At 49.3% G+C, this 18,016-nt stretch overlaps 5 protein-coding genes across 5 annotated transcripts; all 5 read right to left on the bottom strand.

Annotated features, from left to right (window-relative positions):
* Positions 1-2,830: 2,830 nt before the first annotated feature.
* On the bottom strand, positions 2,831-4,266 carry FIESC28_06409 (uncharacterized protein; the record flags this gene model as incomplete). Its single annotated transcript, XM_031160553.1, has 3 exons — positions 2,831-3,648; positions 3,699-3,950; positions 4,005-4,266. 3 exons carry the CDS (start codon positions 4,264-4,266, stop codon positions 2,831-2,833), a joined length of 1,332 nt encoding a protein of 443 aa, XP_031015414.1.
* A 1,311-nt stretch (positions 4,267-5,577) lies between these two features.
* On the bottom strand, positions 5,578-6,666 carry FIESC28_06408 (uncharacterized protein; the record flags this gene model as incomplete). The annotated part of the gene is made up of 1 exon (XM_031160552.1): positions 5,578-6,666. The coding sequence occupies one exon, from the start codon at positions 6,664-6,666 to the stop codon at positions 5,578-5,580; it is 1,089 nt and encodes a 362-aa protein (XP_031015413.1).
* Positions 6,667-8,283: 1,617 nt separating this feature from the next.
* Positions 8,284-9,988, bottom strand: FIESC28_06407 (uncharacterized protein; the record flags this gene model as incomplete). Its single annotated transcript, XM_031160551.1, has 4 exons — positions 8,284-8,825; positions 8,878-9,509; positions 9,580-9,736; positions 9,862-9,988. 4 exons carry the CDS (start codon positions 9,986-9,988, stop codon positions 8,284-8,286), a joined length of 1,458 nt encoding a protein of 485 aa, XP_031015412.1.
* A 653-nt stretch (positions 9,989-10,641) lies between these two features.
* On the bottom strand, positions 10,642-12,167 carry FIESC28_06406 (uncharacterized protein; the record flags this gene model as incomplete). The annotated part of the gene is made up of 4 exons (XM_031160550.1): positions 10,642-11,516; positions 11,566-11,726; positions 11,779-11,860; positions 11,915-12,167. 4 exons carry the CDS (start codon positions 12,165-12,167, stop codon positions 10,642-10,644), a joined length of 1,371 nt encoding a protein of 456 aa, XP_031015411.1.
* A 1,543-nt stretch (positions 12,168-13,710) lies between these two features.
* FIESC28_06405 (uncharacterized protein) lies at positions 13,711-17,037 on the bottom strand (the record flags this gene model as incomplete). The annotated part of the gene is made up of 4 exons (XM_031160549.1): positions 13,711-16,330; positions 16,389-16,401; positions 16,457-16,783; positions 16,902-17,037. The coding sequence occupies 4 exons, from the start codon at positions 17,035-17,037 to the stop codon at positions 13,711-13,713; spliced, it is 3,096 nt and encodes a 1,031-aa protein (XP_031015410.1).
* Positions 17,038-18,016: the final 979 nt, after the last annotated feature.

Below are 18,016 nucleotides of genomic sequence, written 5' to 3'. Positions count from 1 at the left end.
ACAAGGGTGGATTCCTCCCTCACACTGCCAAGAGCTCTTCATGCAGCTTTGATAGTGAAGACGTTGGGTCTGTGGTACAAACGACTGGGGAGGCGAATGGGAGTTGGGTCGGCTAGTGCAGCTTTACTATTGCAAGCATGGAGACAAGGTGGACTTTTGCAAATATACGGATACTAGTCTCACCTTTACTTGGCAACGGGAAAAAAGTTCTTAGTAGTTTCTTTTAGCATGTTGTGGCTTGCTAATGCTCGGAGATTTTGACATTCGCGCCTGGGCGAGAGGGACAGTGCAGTGTTTTGGACCTGCCAAGTGTATAGGTCTTGCAGCTGAAGTCTTGTGAATTTTTGGCATCGCGATAGTCTCTTTGCAAGCTGTACCAGTACCGCACACTCACCCCAGGGTTCCTCGCCTCAGAGAAGCAGTCGAGGTATCGATGCCTTCAGCTTGGCAAAGCGGACTGTCCTTATCTCAGAAATCCTAGTTAGGACATGACCCCCGACGATGCTACATCAAAAGGCAGCAGTGCCAAGATGCGTTGCATCTGAAGGAGTCAAAGCCCGTCCCTGATTAGCCAGCTCGTTTTGGATCCCGTGATAACAAGCGCGCCAAGATGGTGCTGTGTGCATGGGTGAGGACTAACAGAGGTGCTGGTTCATTACTCCGTACTGCTGGCTCGCTGGTTTAAATCTTGGCGACCGGTCGACGAAGAACTTTTGTAAGTCTGGGCATGATAAAGACGGCAAAGATAAGTTGGGGCGATACATGGCATGGAAGCGTATTGTTTGGGCATTGCACCGTGATTACCTGGGATGAATGGAATGGTAAAGTGATAAGACAGCTAGGACCAATACGAAAATAGGTATACAGATAAGACATGTTGATATTGGATCCTTTATCAGTAGACGCTGGATACATCACAATTCAAGTGTAGAACCAGATTCGTAGCTGACTGAAACTCATTCTTTTCTACCGACATGATATCCCATCTAAGCACGACCTCTTCCTCCTCGATGAAGCTCTTTCTCATCCTTCAAGGTCATAAACAAACATGGTTTTTCCATTCTACACGAGACCACCGACCACCCGCTCTCCCCGCAAAACAGCCACCTTCCCTATTCAGCCTAGCGTCCCCGCGCTAGAATCCTCCTTCGACGCAGCTTAATTTAAGCTTCTTTTAATCGAGCAATGATTCTCATTACACATTCTATTGGGCAGGTAAGACCAACAGACACACTTCCCGCCTGCCAAGTCGTCACTCTTGGCCTCTTCCCTTTTGTAATCTAAGAGACATAGCACCGTCCTTGTGGTTATCAAGGTCTTAATTAACTCGAATTGGAAACTGCGAGACGCATATCCTCGGATGAACATTCCTTCTCCAACCGAGCAATTGCATGATGGCAAACCTGAATCCTTCACTATCACCAAACATAGCCCTTCTCAAAAGAGATATCAGAGAAAGACCACGCGAGCAATTTGCGGGCCTCGGTAACCGGGACCGAATGCAGGGCCTGTCAGTATCTTATGCGTTACCGACAGCTTGGCCGAGTTATCCCAAGACAGAAAACATGCCATGACTATCATTGTCAGGCGTCGGCTCACTTTGAAGATCTGTCGATGATTGCAAGGGTAGCACTGCCCATAAACTCCACTCTATGATCAACCATGATCTCTTACATCGTCCAGGAATGCACTCGTCAATATACCAGACTGCCAATCCGAGTACGTATCGTTCCAGCTAGCAAACCAGTCGCTATGTGCACTCAGAACCATATAATCATTGATTCAAGCGGCTTCTAGACTTGTTGAGCCTGTATATCACTCTTGTTATTGCTGCATCGTTTTCAAAGCCCCTCGCTCATTGTTAAGCAACAGTAGCCTTTTCAAAGGCCTTACAATATCCAATACTTCAGGATTACTTCTCTCTTGGCATTGTTTACTAAGTACTGCTAACACTTAAGTTGGTGGTATTCTCTGTTCTAGTACATGCCTTTCTCGAGTTTACACACGTGGTGCCAACACTCATGGCTATAGAAGTTTTCACAGGACCCATTAAACCCTTTTGACTCTTCTCCCCGCTCCACACTTGCGAAATACATTTGCCTTTCCAGTAATTATCTACCAGCAGTGTAGCGCTGCTGTCCTTAGCTACTACTGTATCTCATGAAACGTGTTCTTCTGGCGCTGTATTCGTCCCAAGGCTACTGCAAACACTGCACCTGCTGCTCTTTTACTGCACATTTATCTTGAGAGTAGATGCACGGCCACCGCAATAGCTCGCACAGCACTCTCTGTGTCCTGGCACTCAGACCGCGCCCTCCTCCGCTGTCGGCTGCCGGCTGCCGGCTGCCAAAGGTGCTCTGGACATCCGCCTGATGTGAGCCAAGTCTGCCAACTCACGAGATAGAAGTTTCCATTTAGATCCCTATTCCCTTCATCGAGTCGTATGTTTCGGTTCGGTTGAAGCCACACCATTTTTTGGACCTAGAAGTGCTGGCAAAGCCCAACAGTGACTGCGAAGAATTGCTAAATGCGAGAGAGGTCCTCACCATAGATTGGCTTGCCGGCATCATGTCTCTTCGAACATTGGTAAAAAGGCAGGTAAACATTACGGGACTGTGAGATTGGACAGACGTCGGTTCGTTCAGCTCATTGGGGTATATGTAGGTTTGATGGTCTGACCATACTATACAAATATGACTTATAACACCAAATATCCAAATACCGGTGCAAGCTTTCCTTCAACAGGCTTGAATACAACACTCCTTTCCAACCTTAACACCATCGCTCAGAAAAATATGAAGGAGACAAAAACAAAACAGCCGAGTCCTTATCAAGATTTTCTGGGCTTTTTAGGTGGTGGATCAAACACAATTCGAATATTGCGTGTCTCGGTAGGGGCTTGTGAGTCTCTTGACTGCTTTTTCTTCAGAAACCCTCTTCCGGTAGCACTACTTGGCTGTTGTACCCAAGGATTATTGCTATCATGAACCTCTCTTGGAAAGGTGCCTGAGCGGGGTGTTGTAATGGAAAGGCCGGGACTGAAAAGTGGTGAAGCAACACATGGAGTGCTGCATTGCTGTACTGTTGAATTGGACAAAAGAGGAGCAGTACAGCAGCTCGATACACTTTCTGTCGGGGACGAACCCTCCCGTGAGGGTGTATGGAAAGGAGCTTTCGTAGGCGCAGGGTGGGGGATTGTGATAATGGTAGTGACGATGCCGAGCTTGTGGCTTTCTTTTGAAGTTCTGACCGAGTTCTTTGACCGCGAGGCTGTATTGAAAAACGACGGCTTAGACACGTTTCGCTCCTCGTCCATGTATGGAGGCAGGTCACGGAAACCAGGTGTTGTTGGCGTGAGGTGTGTCTGGCAACGGAAAGAAAGAGAGGAGCGTCGATTGCGAGCAGAGAGCTTCTTACGCTTACGACATTGCATAAAGATGCAACCTGCAGAGATGAGAAGGAAAGCTAGGGCTCCAATTGTAATGGCAGCGATAATTGTGTTGGGGAGCTCATGATCATCTCCAGTGGTAAGAGAGGTGGAGGCATCAACAGCCGAGATGGATCTATCACTGAAAACGGTGTCGTTGAGTCCAAGCGTGGTTCCTGGTTTAGGACGCTGTTGGCATCCAGCTTCAAGGGCAACAAGAACTGATATAGACATTAGAGATATTCCGCAATTGATTGAGAAGCTAACTCACAATTAGATATGATCGTCTGGCTACTATCTGCCTTGACGCAAGCTTGACACTTGGCGACTGCATCGCCGAACATCGCTTTGCCATCAGTATCGCAATAACCAAACTGATCTCTGTCGTCAGGTTCGGTAATACCCTCTTCCAAAGCATTTGTGATAGGGCCGCACGCTTCTGATGTAATACATGGGCCTGACGAGATCCCAGTTGCGTTGGGATAACCAAAGATACAATAGTCGAAAGAGTAACGCATGTTGTCTGATCGCAGGCAAGATTAGAGGATGACACGAAGACGATGAAGGGGCTGCCTACATAAAAACCAATCTTGGTCGTTCTCATTCCCTTGTGTGAAGGTGCTGTCCTGAAGACAAGCTAAACATCTTTGGAACTTTTGGCCTTCGGCCTTTTTCTTGAAGTCGTCATCGTTGCAGACAATCTCGTCACCGAGCGTTTTAACCGACTTGGACTTAGAACTGCCGTGACAAAACTGAGCGCATGGCGAGTTGGGAGTAACCTGCAGAGCCTTGGCCGATATCCAGAAAAGGACGGTAAGAAAAACGGGAATAAAAGGCATAATCGGCGATGGCCGGCGTAATGGGCCAAGATCTCGAAAGAAGTTTGCGGTTTCGGTACACGGCTCTGTGTTTCGAAGCTATCAAGATGGGTTGGAGGCCAGACCAGCTGTGAAACGCCTCGTATTGGAGTATGAAGGAATGGCAATGAAGAATTTAAAACAAAGTGTGATTAGAGGAGAGGTGTGTCCCTCAAGTTAATGCCACAATGAGGCAGTGGTAGCTACCACGTAAAGCAGCAGTCACAAGGCTATACAACGAATGAACAGTGGATGAACAGAGTAACGTTTGCACTGCAAACAAATGACTGAATAGAAATATAGGGAACAGCAAGGGGAATATGAAACGGAAACTGAGAACCAACAAGAACAACAACTCAATAAAGACGGGGAAGAGCAGGCTTTTCGAATATGAAGTACTACGCTAGTGCAAGATCAAGACGTAGTACTCCATACTCAATAGCATGCTGTTCAATCTCTTCATCACTCGATCAAGAACTGCAGATGCAACGCCATGCAACTAGACATCACTTTGCCCCGCCTATAGGATTCCGCCGCAGAGAGCCAAGACAGGATCTAGACAGAGAAAAGAGATCCGATTGCCGCGATACAACTTCCAATCGTCCAATTCTCTGAGGAGAAGTGCCGCCATGTTGTCTGTGCCGCAATCAACGTTTGTGCGCTTCACCGTAGTCGATTAGTGATAGCAACCAATTATGCCCTATTTGGGATTGAAGCGATTCGGTAGCGAATAGGAATTGATGTTGGGAACCCACGAGCTTTGAGAACATACGGGCGCTTAGATCTATACCTATGCTCAGGTATAAGTGATAGGTAGTGATGGTGCTGAAGAGGACATTTCAATAGTTTGTTAGTGGGAGGTTTCCTTGAGTCTCATTGGTTTGTACCTGAGAAGGTGGGATGATGGCTGATTGGACCAGCGAATTGGAGACACGGAAGGAAACAACGGAAAGTGCTGGGCGGTTACGACTGCCGTTCGATTCAGGGGTTGCACAGGCCCCAGCGCTTATGCTGGGAAGGTTCGTCCTAGACTAGCTAGTTCGAGCCTCCTTCCACATCACCAACATCATTATCACCATGACTTTGCATCAATCAACACTCACTCAAGCCGGTATCCGAAGAGGTCCAATGAACCAACAGACGATTTGAACAAACTTTTCATAAGGTCATCAAAGGTTCTAATTCTGAAGGGAGAAATTCCCATTACACAGAAACCACGCCCACGTGGTTGTTAAACGCCATCCTGTCTAACCCAAATGTCCTTGTCACACTTTGGACTGCTCAACTGCCAAGCTAGGCAAAGTCCTCCACACTGGCAACATCGTATCCAATGGTGTACATACACCTTTTGCCCTTCCCGCACCACGCGTGGAACACCAAGAAGCCTTCGTCCTCAGCACTTGTGCCTCCACCAGGCCCCTTGAGCCCGAGAGCCGGCGTCTTGAGGAACGGGGCATCTCCCCGATGATACGGTCCCTGGACCTGATCGGCCACGGCATACTTGACATCGTATGCATCGTCCGTGTACATGTGACTGCTGAAGAAGAGCAGATATTTGCCGTCTGGTGTGTGCACTAGGTTGGGAGCCTCAACCAGGGGCCCGTCCTCTTCGGGGACCCGGTCCATGATATCCACAGGCGCGCCGATCGGCGTCGATCCATCTTCGGTGGAAACTTCCTGCAGTCGGATCGGAGTGCCGGCGCCGCCTTTGAGAGCATTGCCATCGACTTTATAGACGACATAGCGCTTGTTTGTCGACTTGTCGTAGAAACCCGCAGGATCAATTGCTCCTCCTTCGTCCTTGGGGCATGCGAAGGGCTTGGGATCCATCTCATATGGACCTGTGCTGTTTTTTGAACGCGCAACTCCGATACAGTGACCGCCCTCGGGATTTTGTCCTGAGAAGTACATGACGTACGAGTTATCGCCTAGCTTGCGCACATCAGGAGCCCAGAAATTCTTTCCGCTTGTCCATCCGTCGCCGGGGAGGGCGTCTTGGTCAAGGTGTGTCCATTGACCAAAAGGATCATTAGACACGGCCATTTGGATGTGATGTCCGTTTCCGCTTGTCGCGAAAGATACCCAGCGGCCGTCGTCATCATGAAGAAGACAAGGATCGGGGAAGTTGACGTCCAGTCGAGGCAGGAAGGTTTCAGCTTCTGATCTCTTGCTGATGAGTTGTTTGGGAGGTGGAAGCAAGTATGGGCGAATCGAAGGTTGAGATGAAGATCTTTTACCTATCATCTGCTTGGGTGGTGGGAGTAGAAATGGTCGTATTGAAGCAGAAGAAGATTTTGTGGGTAGGGCAGAGGCAATGTTTAGAAGAGAAAGAGAGAGGAAAAGGACAATAAGGTGCCCCCAAGAGCTCGAAAAGGAAGACATGATAGGCATGCTGTCTGATTTCAGTTTGTTGCAAGACGTCGGGAATGTCTTATATAAACTGTCCAGTTGAGCCTCAATCTCGGTCCCTGTTAATCTCGATGTCATGGGTGGTCGATCAATGGGTCCAAGTGTAGTTGGAAGGAAGAGGGATCAACAGGCTCTGACGTTGATTATTGAGTCAAGGGTCCATAGAAGAGGCTGCAAAGTGTTCACTGCCGAGTTAGAACCTTGTTATGAAGATTATAATAAGGTTGTTGAGGTCATGCAGCAACAACGTGTTGATAGGGGGTTGGGGCAGTAGACTTTTGTTTGTTTGAAGGTTCTTTTGTAAAACAAGCCCAGTCGAATAAGTATTAAGAATAGTACTGGGTATTAGAGAATTAGAAGCGAGTAACTAAACAGCTATCAATGAATCAGCCCTTTCGTCTAGACTTTATACTTCGTGGCTCTTCACTGCCCTAGGCCAAGTCATGGGTCGTCCTCCATAACACCCGACCCTCATTGTGTTCATGCAATCTCAAGCATGACAAAGACGGCCACCTTTGCGGTCTGATCTGTTCCATCTTTCTTAAAGGGTTTATTTTAAGATCGTCCCTGAAATCCTTTATCGTGAGCACCGAGATTTCAGGGTTCAATATGTCAGATGGGCCCAGACGACGCCCGAGCCAGGATCCTCCTCGATCATTCATGCCGTCTTATGCGCTGGTCGATTGAGCTGTAAATTGACGCTTTGATGATTCTGGACGAACCAGAGAAGCCATGGCCATCTCTGATAGCCACTCTGTTTAATGGTGAAACAGGGACAGCTGTTACTCAGAGATGCGCTGCTTGAGTCTGATTCGTCCCATGTTTTCCGGCCCAGATCCGATGTTTCGTCGGGCCAAGACTAGTTCTCTTTAGTGATCCACGACTAACACGCCAGTGGTTGGACTGTCGCTACGTACATATGTATGTACACCCATACTGTAGGAGATGAACTAGGCCAGATTCTGCGTATCAGAATCTTCTGAGAATATTCCTCTTGTGGAACCTCGTCTTAACTCAGCTTCTTAATCCTGTACCCAGAAAATGTGTCATCATATGTGCAGTAGCTTCAGCTCGTTTGCTTTTTCATGACAACACATGCGTCGCCCAGACTTTCTAGTCGTTTCAAGATGATGGATCCTCAACTACGCACCCAACGATTCCATGTTCTTAGCGAGCCACCAATATTACGTGACCGCAACATCATGCATCGTGTATCAAATCTTTTAAAACACACATCATCGGGCATTACACAAGCCGGTCACAGGAACCAATTGCAGTCTGCAGTCTGCAGTAGCGAGACATGTTACCATCACATACATATATTCGTTCACAGAATCTAGGGAATCAATCATCGGAGACATGTCGTAGTTTTTATCGTCCTTTGCATTGAGTGCCTGACATCTACTCCAGGATTTTCAAACCAAACGCCATATTATCCCTAGAAAACAATTTCAAACAGCAAAAGAAACGGCACCAAAAGCGAATATGGTACAGCATGCAGACCGCTCCTTGCCAACAGACCCTACATCTCGGGTATCAAGGTCCGCTTTATGATTCAAGCTTATAACCAAACTCTTGGCCTTGAAACGCTTAATCACTGTCGCTATCCATAGCCTCGCCCTTAGAAGCCTTCTTAGCAGCCTTGGCCGCCTTCTTCTCGGCCTTGCGTCGCTTCCTCTCAGCCTTCTCCTCAGCAGTCTCGCCCTCGTGCTTCTTGCGCTTCTTGTCCTTGCTATCATCAGCAGCGGGGGAAGCGGCCTCCTCCATGGGGGTGTCCTCAGCCTCGGAGGCCTTGGCGGGAGTGGCAGGGGTAGCAGCAGCGGCGGCAGCAGATGCATCGGCGCTGAAGTCCTTGTACTCGGAGCTCCACTTGGCAGGAGTGGCATCGTTGGGGCGACCGTACTTGTCGAGCTTTCCGTCAGCCTTGAGTTTTTTCTTCTCAAGGGCAACGGGACCGAGACCCCATCGGCGGGGGTAAAGGTCGCGCTCCATGATGCAACGCTTGACCTTAGCGACAACACCGTGGTCGCAGGTGGACATCTCGACGGTGGACATCTGAGCAATACCCAGAGCAATAGCCTCACCCTTGGTGGTCATGAGGACGACTTCCTCGTGGTGCTCAATGGCGGACTCTGAAAAGAAATTAGCAATTTGCGACAGGAGAAATTGTTGAGTAGGACTTACCGTATCGAAGAAGACCAGGAAGCATCAGCTTGGCACCGTAGCAGACGGCGTTGACAGCGCTGTCCTTGACGACCAGGCGCTTGTAAGAGGTCAGGAGGGTCTCAAGAGGAGAGATGACCTTGCGGAGGTAAGACTCGTCGCGAGTGTTGTCCATCTGCCACTGAGCGTCGAGAACGTCGTGAAGAGTGACAAGGCCCTTAGACTCGTCCATAGCACCACTGCGAACACGTCGAAGCTCCTGCATGTGGCCACCGACACCGAGAAGGAGACCCAAGTGAACACAGAGTGTTCGGATGTAGGTACCAGCCTCACAGCTGACCCAGAAGACACCGAGGTGTCGGTCGTTATCGAACTCGATGAGCTTGCTCTCGTGGATGGTTCGGATACGGAGCTGACGCTTAACGGCAGAGATCAAAGGAGGACGCTGGAAGAGCGCACCGGTGAGGGTCTCAAGAGCGCGGGCGAACTGAGCCTGGCCACCGGGCAGCTTGTCGTGGAGACGGATAACAGCAACATACTCCTTTCCGGCACCCTGCTGGGACTTGACAAGACGAGTGGCGCGGTCAATGCAGACAATCAAGCAACCGGTAACCTTGGGATCAAGAGTACCGCTGTGACCTGTCTTCTCGCATCTGAGATACCGTTAGCAAATATTCCAACGCGCGCATTGACGCGATAGTGTGGAGTTGAAATTTTTCGTACCGAAGAATGCGCTTGACCCAAGCGACGACCTCGTGAGAGGAAGGGTTGGAGGGCTTGTCGAGGTTGATGACACCAGAGCTGATGTACTGCTTAAGGTCGCGCTTCAGAGGAGAGCAGCCATTGGGGATGGGAGTGAAGTGGCCAGTGCGAACGAGAACTGCAAGTTTTGAAGATTACCGGTTAGTCCTTGAATCTTGAATTGAAGCGAGCAATTGAGGCTCAATGGCCACAAAAAATATCAAAAAAGAAGTTGCAGACGCAACTTATCATCGGGAGACTCACGTTTTTCGTAGTTCTTGAGGAGAAGAGGCCACTGGCTGGTGTCGAGGGAAGGAGTGGTAGCCTGGGGCTTGATAACATAGTCCTCCTCGGTTGTCGTCTTCTTGACGACCGCGACTTCCTTAGACATCTTGACGGTTAAATGTGACTTCCTTTCTGGAGAATCTGTGTGATATTCCGGGCCAAGCGCGGCAGGTGCTTCAAGCGACAGGAGGGAAGAAACGGAAGGTGCGAGTCGTAAATTTCCTCGGTGTCTTGCCCGGTGTGATGATATGGAAGGAAGCTTCCAAATTTTTTTTTCTCTGGGCGGATTTGACTGTGGGGCGGAAGGAAGCTGCGACCGGTGTGTGGCGGCAATTGGACACTAGTCTGTATATAGTAATACCAGCCATTTTTCTGAGTCGCGCCACAGTGGCAGCCACAAGCGATGCTTCCGTAGCGCATATTTTGTCTTTCAACAGTTCATTGGCTACCTTACCTTGCCTACCTAAGTAGGTACTTATATATATATATGTAAATTTAAAAAATAAAAATAAAAAGGTAGTGCATAAATTTCGCTGAACAACTAAATACTTTGCATAGGTAACTAGAAGTAGGTAGGTTCTTGTAAATTAGTTATATATATTTCACTGAACTCTTGAAGTATTTCGCAGCGTAAATATGTACTTGGTTGGTTCAGTCAGAGTCATCACACATCATGGTATCCTTCAACCTTCAACGCCGAGCTAATAAAAGGGATGATAAATACAGTTTATGCAGTCTATGCCAGATAATTCGCCAGCTTTAGGGGTAGCGTCCCTGCTGATGGTCATCACGATCCCCGTAACTCGAGTTCGGATAACCGTACGCCTGATTTACATACGAAATTCCTTCTGGGAAGTATCCTGCCCGTGGAACAGATGTACTGGATTCGCCGGTTCGATAAGGGTCGGGCTGATAGATCCCTATGCCCGCATGCGGGTTATCCACTGGAGTCATCTCGTACTCCTCTGTGCGGTGCCCTTTGCCTTTGGAGTTGCCTGAGTTGATGGACGAGTCATCCCCACCCAGAGCAACCCCTATCTGAGAGCTGGTTGGATCCGGCTGATACATTGACGGGAACATGGGCGGGAATGGTGTTTGGTTATGAATTGCCGTAGTCGTCTGCTGGTTGGGTGCCATTACCGGCCAGTGGGCGAGCTTCAGTTCTGTTGCGCTTACAGGGCTGCTGTACTGCGAAGCATAGGGCGAGACATGATGCGGTGGGAACAATTGCTCGGATCGGACACTGACTGGCGACTCATCCCAACTCCTGAGCGGCTTCTGGCTGAGAGGGGTATCGCGTGTCTCTCGAGTTTCTCGGGGAATAGTAAGCGGAGTCGGCCAGGAGTTAGCCTGTTTTGTCTCAAGCTTGCTAAGAAACGCCCTTCTGCGTCTTCTACCTCGCCAAATGATGCAGAATCCAAGAATGAATAGTATCAAGGCTAGGCCTCCAGCGGCGATGCCGACTTTGGCTCCCAAACTAAGAGGGCCCTGATCAAGCCAGTCCGGGTCTAGGGAAGCGACTGGTGATGGCGCAGTGATGTTGACATTGTCTCTCGAGAATATGCTTCCGTCTGTAGAGACAAGCGTGCCAGGTTCAGGCTTTTGTTCACATCCAGCTTGAAGAACTGTGATGACTGCTCATAATCAGCAAATTGACTAGCGGGAAGTTGTTCCAGAACATACAGTTTGAGATGAAGTGATTGTCTCCTGCTTGAAGACATTCTGTGCATCCAAGAAAGTCGGCCGTGTCGTGCACAGGCCAAGTATCGCAATAGTCATAACCATCAACCTCTGCAGTCAGATTGTTATAGATTATGGAGTCGCGGAAAGGCCCGCAGGCTTTTCTGTTAAGTCGTTAGGAACAGTCTGGGTGCCATTCTAGAAGCGACGACTTACGAAGTCAGACAAGGTGTGTTGATGGTGTTTTTATTATCGGGGATTCCAAACAAACAATATGAAGTAGCGTAACGTAAGTTGTCTAGAAGCAGTCAGTACCTAATCTCAACGAGGCATCATAGGATGTGTCACTTACAAAGGAAGTAATGCTGGTCTGTTTCATTATTCTTTGTGCGGTAGTCACTGCTTTGTTCGCATGTGAGGCATTGTTGAAACACAATGCCTGAGCCGCTATCATAGTCGCCCTCATGGCAGACAACATCGTCGCTGGTAGTCGAGTCGAGGACATTGCCGCATACCGTTCCGCAGGGCGAATTTTCTGCTACAAGGATGGCAATAGCTGGACGTAGCAGGCCCAGGCCTGTTGTTATCAAAGTCAACCCACGCATTCTGGGTGAAACTGATTTATGGTCGAGGAGCGGTTAGCCGTTTGTCGCAAAGACAGATAGACCCGGATGACTGTATGGGTCACAGATGGAAAGCCCAAGTGAAAGAAAACGGAGCCCGGTAGAGGGGATGAGTCCGCTGTGTTACATGTCCAGTCCCAGCGATAGGTGAAGCTGAGGGTTATTCTGCGCGCGCAGTAGGACGAGGTTGCCGCTGGGGGCGGGACGACAAATCGGCCGCAGTCTTTGCTCTTATATCAGGCTGGACGGTTCAGAGACGCCGCACCATGTGTGACATATGATATGTGCCAATGGGTACGATGTGGCGCTTCTTGTGCCTGGCGCCCAAGATGATGTGATGAGCGCGGTTACAGATCGTTGGAATCTCTCTCTCTAGAGGAAGCACGATGTGAATGATGCGAGTGATGAGTTGAAATGGCGTGGTGACAGACAGGTCAATATCAATCCGCACCGCAAAGCTGCATAGGCGCATAGGGATAGTGACAAGATAAATGTCTGATTGGGGGCCAAAGTCCCACCGTTCCCTCCCAGCCTCCGCATGTTGAGGATCTGGAGCTGTGATAGCTGCTTGATTGTCGCCAGGATTGGTTGGCATCAGTGGGTTCTTCAAGATGGATGGTGTTGAGAGGCCGGTAGATGAGGGGAATCGACCACTCACAGTCGTTATCACGACAATGACCGACTCCAACTGAGCTTCGCTGCAAGGACCCCTAGTCTTTTCACACTAGCCTCAGCGGCTACAGGCTCAATGACCGATCATCCACCCTTGTCAATTCAACTTTGCCCCTGTCTAGCGCCCTCGTCAGACCTAGTCCGGCTTTTGTTCCCGTGAGATTGCTAGTCCGCGGCACAGGGTAAGGGTTCTCCGTCCATCGAAGAAACATCATCACAAGTGCTTGCAGAACATGTTGATTTGCTAGAATTGGTCTGTTTTGTTTTTCCTGTACGGATATCACCAACAAGCCATGGCCACCTTGTCCGTATATCCGATTATGGTATTTGCACTACGGATTTAAGTTATCAAAACCAGAAAGGCCAAAATAATGTTCATGTAAAAGGAAGAATACTGTCTACGTACTAACTCAAGTTGTCTCCCAGTATTACTCGTCTCAATCGAATGTTTTATATCATAGCATAGGTATTTCATTATCTATCTACTACAGGCTCGTAGAACGCCTAGCTTGCCAGTCCGCTGCTTAACAAAAACAAATAAAAATATGATGCGACAAAAGCATCTGGTGCCAAGTAGGGGAAGCGTTATGAGGGAAAACAGATCTCCGAGCGAACTCCAAAAGACATGTTAGTCTGTTGAGTCATTGAACCCAGATTGGTAGATCAAATATCCAAAATATCAGTCATTCGCACACGCAGCGCAACCGATACCCATCGCGAATCCATCAATTTTCTTAAAAACAAAGTGAATCATAATGAAAGAAGACAAGTGGTGGGCATGTGCATCGTGAGAATATACGCAAGCAAAGAAAGTAGAACAGGAGTGCGCCTAGGCGTGTATGCGTGTAAAATATTACGCGACTTGAACACTGTCTCCTTCGGGCAGAGATACTGCAGGTACACCGGTCTCATCCAAGTGACCAGTGGGAAATAAGTCGACATCCAGATCGTCGGTTTTGAAAACCATGGCCTTCGGGGTGCTAGGGTTAAAGAAGGAAGGCGTAGCAGGTGACCGACCAGGTGTCGAAATTGTCTGCAGTGTCTCTGCAAAAGATCCAGAGTCACTTGCATCTGCTAGTTCATTCGTTGCATACTCGGAGGTTTTCTCTCTGGACTGGTCGCGAGACCCGGTAACAGTAAAAGGAGACTTTTCTGGCTGTGGGATTGGCTTGTCAGCCGGGAGGGGATTGTGGTCCTGTTGAGTAGCAGTGTGGTCCTGTCTACCAGGAGGCGATACCGTAACAGGTCTCACGGTAACGGGTCTCGCGATCGGGTGATTGACCGGAGGTGCGCTTTCAGTATGCCTGCTCCGACTTGTAGAGGGATGCCGGCCATGAACAGGACAACTGGGGCAAACCACCGATTCAACTCTTGCAAAATCGCGGGGCATAACGTCGCGAGACGGCATGCGGCCATTCTGGCCAGATGAAGTTCTTCGCGTTCGGGATTGCCGTCCTCTCGATCGATGCTGATCTGTCCGGCTATGTAGCAATACGTTGCAAGTTGAGTCTTCAGATGTGGAACGCTCAACTGATGGCATCGTCAAATCATATGCTCCATTGGTCGGTAAAGGCTTGGGGTCTGGCATTCGGCCACGGCTCGCAGCGCGCATGGACGTATGGGATGCAATATTGTTCGCGACAGGTGTTCTAGCTCGCTCCGTGTTGGTGGTATGAAGAACGCCTTCAAGGCTATTGAAAGAACCGGTACGGTTGTCAAAATCTGATCGTGACGATGATTGTTGGTGACCTGAGCTTTCGTTTCTGAAGAGACTTGGGCTAGCAGCTATCGGAATCATATGCTGTTCCGTTTGGATATTGCTGGAAGCAGACTTCGGACGGCTACTGCTGCGATTTCTGAACTGAGGCCAGTCTTGAATGCGTTTGCCATTCGCAGATTCTGATCTCATTCTACTGGCAGATTCTGCACGCTGGGAAATCCCTTCAAGATGCTGTGTGATGGCATCACTAATGTTGTGGGCCTCGAGTGATGAATCGGATCTTTCTCTTGTTCCTGTCCGACTGGCGTTTCGGGATTTTGGTGATGGCGGTCTGGCATAACCTTTGTCTTGCTTCGATGGGGATTTTGCCGTACCCCTCGATGCTCGGGACGATCTAGAAGCTCGCGAAGCCTCGGAGGATTCGGATATGATCGTTCCGTTAGTTCTATTCGATGAAGTATTCGACAACGGGCTGAACGCTCTGAGGTCTTTGGGGGTGGGATTGTTCTTGTTGCGATCTGGAATGTTACTAGAGCTTGATGGGCGAATATCTGCCTTGATCTCTGACCAGGGAAAAGGCTCTGGCTTCCTGCCTACCGCTGTAGCCGGTGTCCACCCAGCAGATAGCGGTGTCGGTCCGGCAGACTCCGAGGCTCTCCAGAACCATCGGTCATCTGTTGGGGACAACCCATTGAACGATAAAGGTGTCATACCGTCACCTGGGTCTGTACTGGTGAAACGACGGCTGTACATGTCCTCTCCCGTTTTAAAGGTGTTGGTTGGGTAGCCACTGAGGGGCGCAGCGCTGTTGGGATATGGAGTACTGTCTTCTGGTCGGCGTGTCTGTACAGTACTAGTAGAGGCATGGGACATATTGGACTGAACAGATCTTTCTGACCTCAAAGAAGCAGCGCTAATGGGATGGTCTTGAGGATACTGGTGAGGAAGAATAGGAGGCGACTCGGGAATGATGAGTCTAGGTCGTAGATTTATAGGGGTTGGACTAGGCGCCGACGGTGTGGGAATGTTGAGGCTATCCACGCCTGGAGATCGCATGGAGTCGCTCAATACCAGACCAGGAGCTGGAGGGATGGTAATCGTAGGCGCCTGTCGTCTTCTCGGCAAATCGGCGACTTCATCCTTAGGAAGGGTGCAACGCTGTGACATGGTAGAAGGTTGCTGTCCTAGTCTTGTTATTGAGCTTGAGGTGTATGGGGTTGTTGTATGACTAGCGTTGCTTTTTGACTCGTCATCCTTGTTGGAATCCTCCAAATGGCGTCGAATTTCGTTAGACCAAGGATTGTTGTTTGCCTCTCGTTGCAACTTTCCAGGTGCCTCCATGCCAGCACCCCTTGGATCTGGACGGTAGACAAGCTTTGCATAGGGAGAGTTATTGGTGTCGACGACCAATAATTCTTTCTCACCCCGTCCCAACAGACCATAGACCCTGACTTCTCCATCTTGGACACCGATAACTGCACTGGTGCCTGCGTACAACACCTCGTCCTCATTGCCACAACGGTTACAGAAGACAACAATGATCTCGTCTTCGCTCTCAGCGCGGATAAGAGGTTCAAGTCGAGTGACCCAATAAGTCAGGGTTTCCATGTCAGGTTCGTTGGGCATGCGTGTAAATCGACGAGGTTCCTCCCTGGTCATCCAGGCCATGGATACGATGACCAGATTTGACTCTACTTCGAGAACATGATATGCAAACTCAAAGTCATTCCATGGGGCTTCGAACTTGTACGGACTACCTCGAGGTTAGTGGCTCATATACTATAATTCCGCACATAGTAAGTGTAACATACTTCAAGTCCATGCCTATGAACAATGTTAGTTATATCAGTCCGAGCTAAGAGTTCCTTTATGAGCTTACATATTCCTATTGAGGTGTTCCCTAGTCCGGGAATGAAGCCCTCAAAGAATCCTTGTCCGCCTTCCAAGGCCCACGTCTCATCGGTATAATATAGGAAGGATTTCCGGTAGTTTCCTATTGTTTCGCCGTCTCCGTTGACAACAATGGCCGAGTTGTAGTATTCGGGGCCCGTAGGCCATTTGGGGGAAACGTCGACCTTTTCGGGGTATCCTACGGTGACGGTACAGTTATACTTGAGAGCGATTGTCCTGGCCCAGAGAGACGTGATGCCAGAGCCGGAGGGTTCGAGAAATGGCGTAATGTCTTGCAACGACTTGAAGTTGTACCCTTTTCAGTGTTAGCTTTTAGAGCATGACAAAATATAATATCCTGTGGGTAAGAGTTGAGGAAGATGACAGAGAATTTTGCCGCTCTCCGTCAACTTCAACAGCTCAAGACAAATTACCAGAGAAAGCCAGCTCGGGTAGGACAAGGACATCCAAATCGTCGGGGTTCGCTCGTGACAATACCGCATCGGCGCGATTCAAGTTGTTATTGACATCTCCCACTTGGGGCGCGAATTGCAAGCACCCTATTCTCATGATTGCAACGGGTGCTGGTGGTTGAATGAATGCGACACTGAATCGAATCGATGGATGGAACCCCGCAAGAGCAACACGTCTTCCCTACCGAACAACACCTTGGACTGCTGGAGCCCGGAGCTATGAGAAGCTCAACGAGCAAGAGAAAATGAAAAGACACGACAACAACAAGAAAAAAACACGATCTGAAATGCAAAGAAGGAACAGAACAAAAGGATAAAATTAATCCCCAAAGGAGAAGATTCGAGGTGAATGGTGGGAATAAACGTGGAGAACAGCCGCCCAATTTGGCGCAGGTCGAGGAACCAACAGGTATATCAGGCGACGGTTGGGGGCTGGACAAGTCCCTGACACTCACCCATGGATGGGAACAGTGAAGGAGCGTCGGTCCACCCTTTACTCCCCGCTAACTACTGCAATTCGATCTCGTGCCGTCACTGCCATGGGCTAAGCCTTAAGAGCCCAGTAAATCACGAAAAGAGTGACGCTGGTAACGTTGGCGCTGACGGGGAGTGTAAGTTAGGGCCTCATGTGGGAAAACCCAGCTTCCTTCCAAGCCCAAATTGCGCTCAAAAAGAACCTTAACCAATTACTGCTGGACGCGCTCAAACCCTTACCAGCTACGGCTGCAATAAACGGGCGCATCTACCAGAAGACGGGGCCCAATTGATGACGAGGGTTAAGCGCTCAACAACCCCGCGACAAGGGTTCATGGCATGGGTCTCCCGCATTCCCGGAGCCTCTATACTGTATTTGTAGTTCGCTTAGGAGGGTCTGGGACTGATGTCACTGGTTGACGATATCGACGTGACAGACATATCGTCAAGCAGTGGAGCAGATGATACGATGCTTCATCCTCAGCCAGTCAGTTCCGTTCCATTGGCTGCGAGTTTAAGAGCCAGGACAACACATTTATCTTAATTCAGGTAGGAAGTGCGTGCGAACAATGTGAACAAGTCTCCGAAGTCCTTTTAGACCC

This window comes from Fusarium coffeatum (assembly GCF_003316985.1).
Source record: "Fusarium coffeatum strain FIESC_28 chromosome Unknown BRIP53273_contig_137, whole genome shotgun sequence".
Lineage (NCBI taxonomy): Eukaryota > Fungi > Ascomycota > Sordariomycetes > Hypocreales > Nectriaceae > Fusarium > Fusarium coffeatum.
The sequence above is the reverse complement of the archived record's forward strand: the minus strand, read 5'-3'. Positions and strand labels throughout refer to the sequence as shown.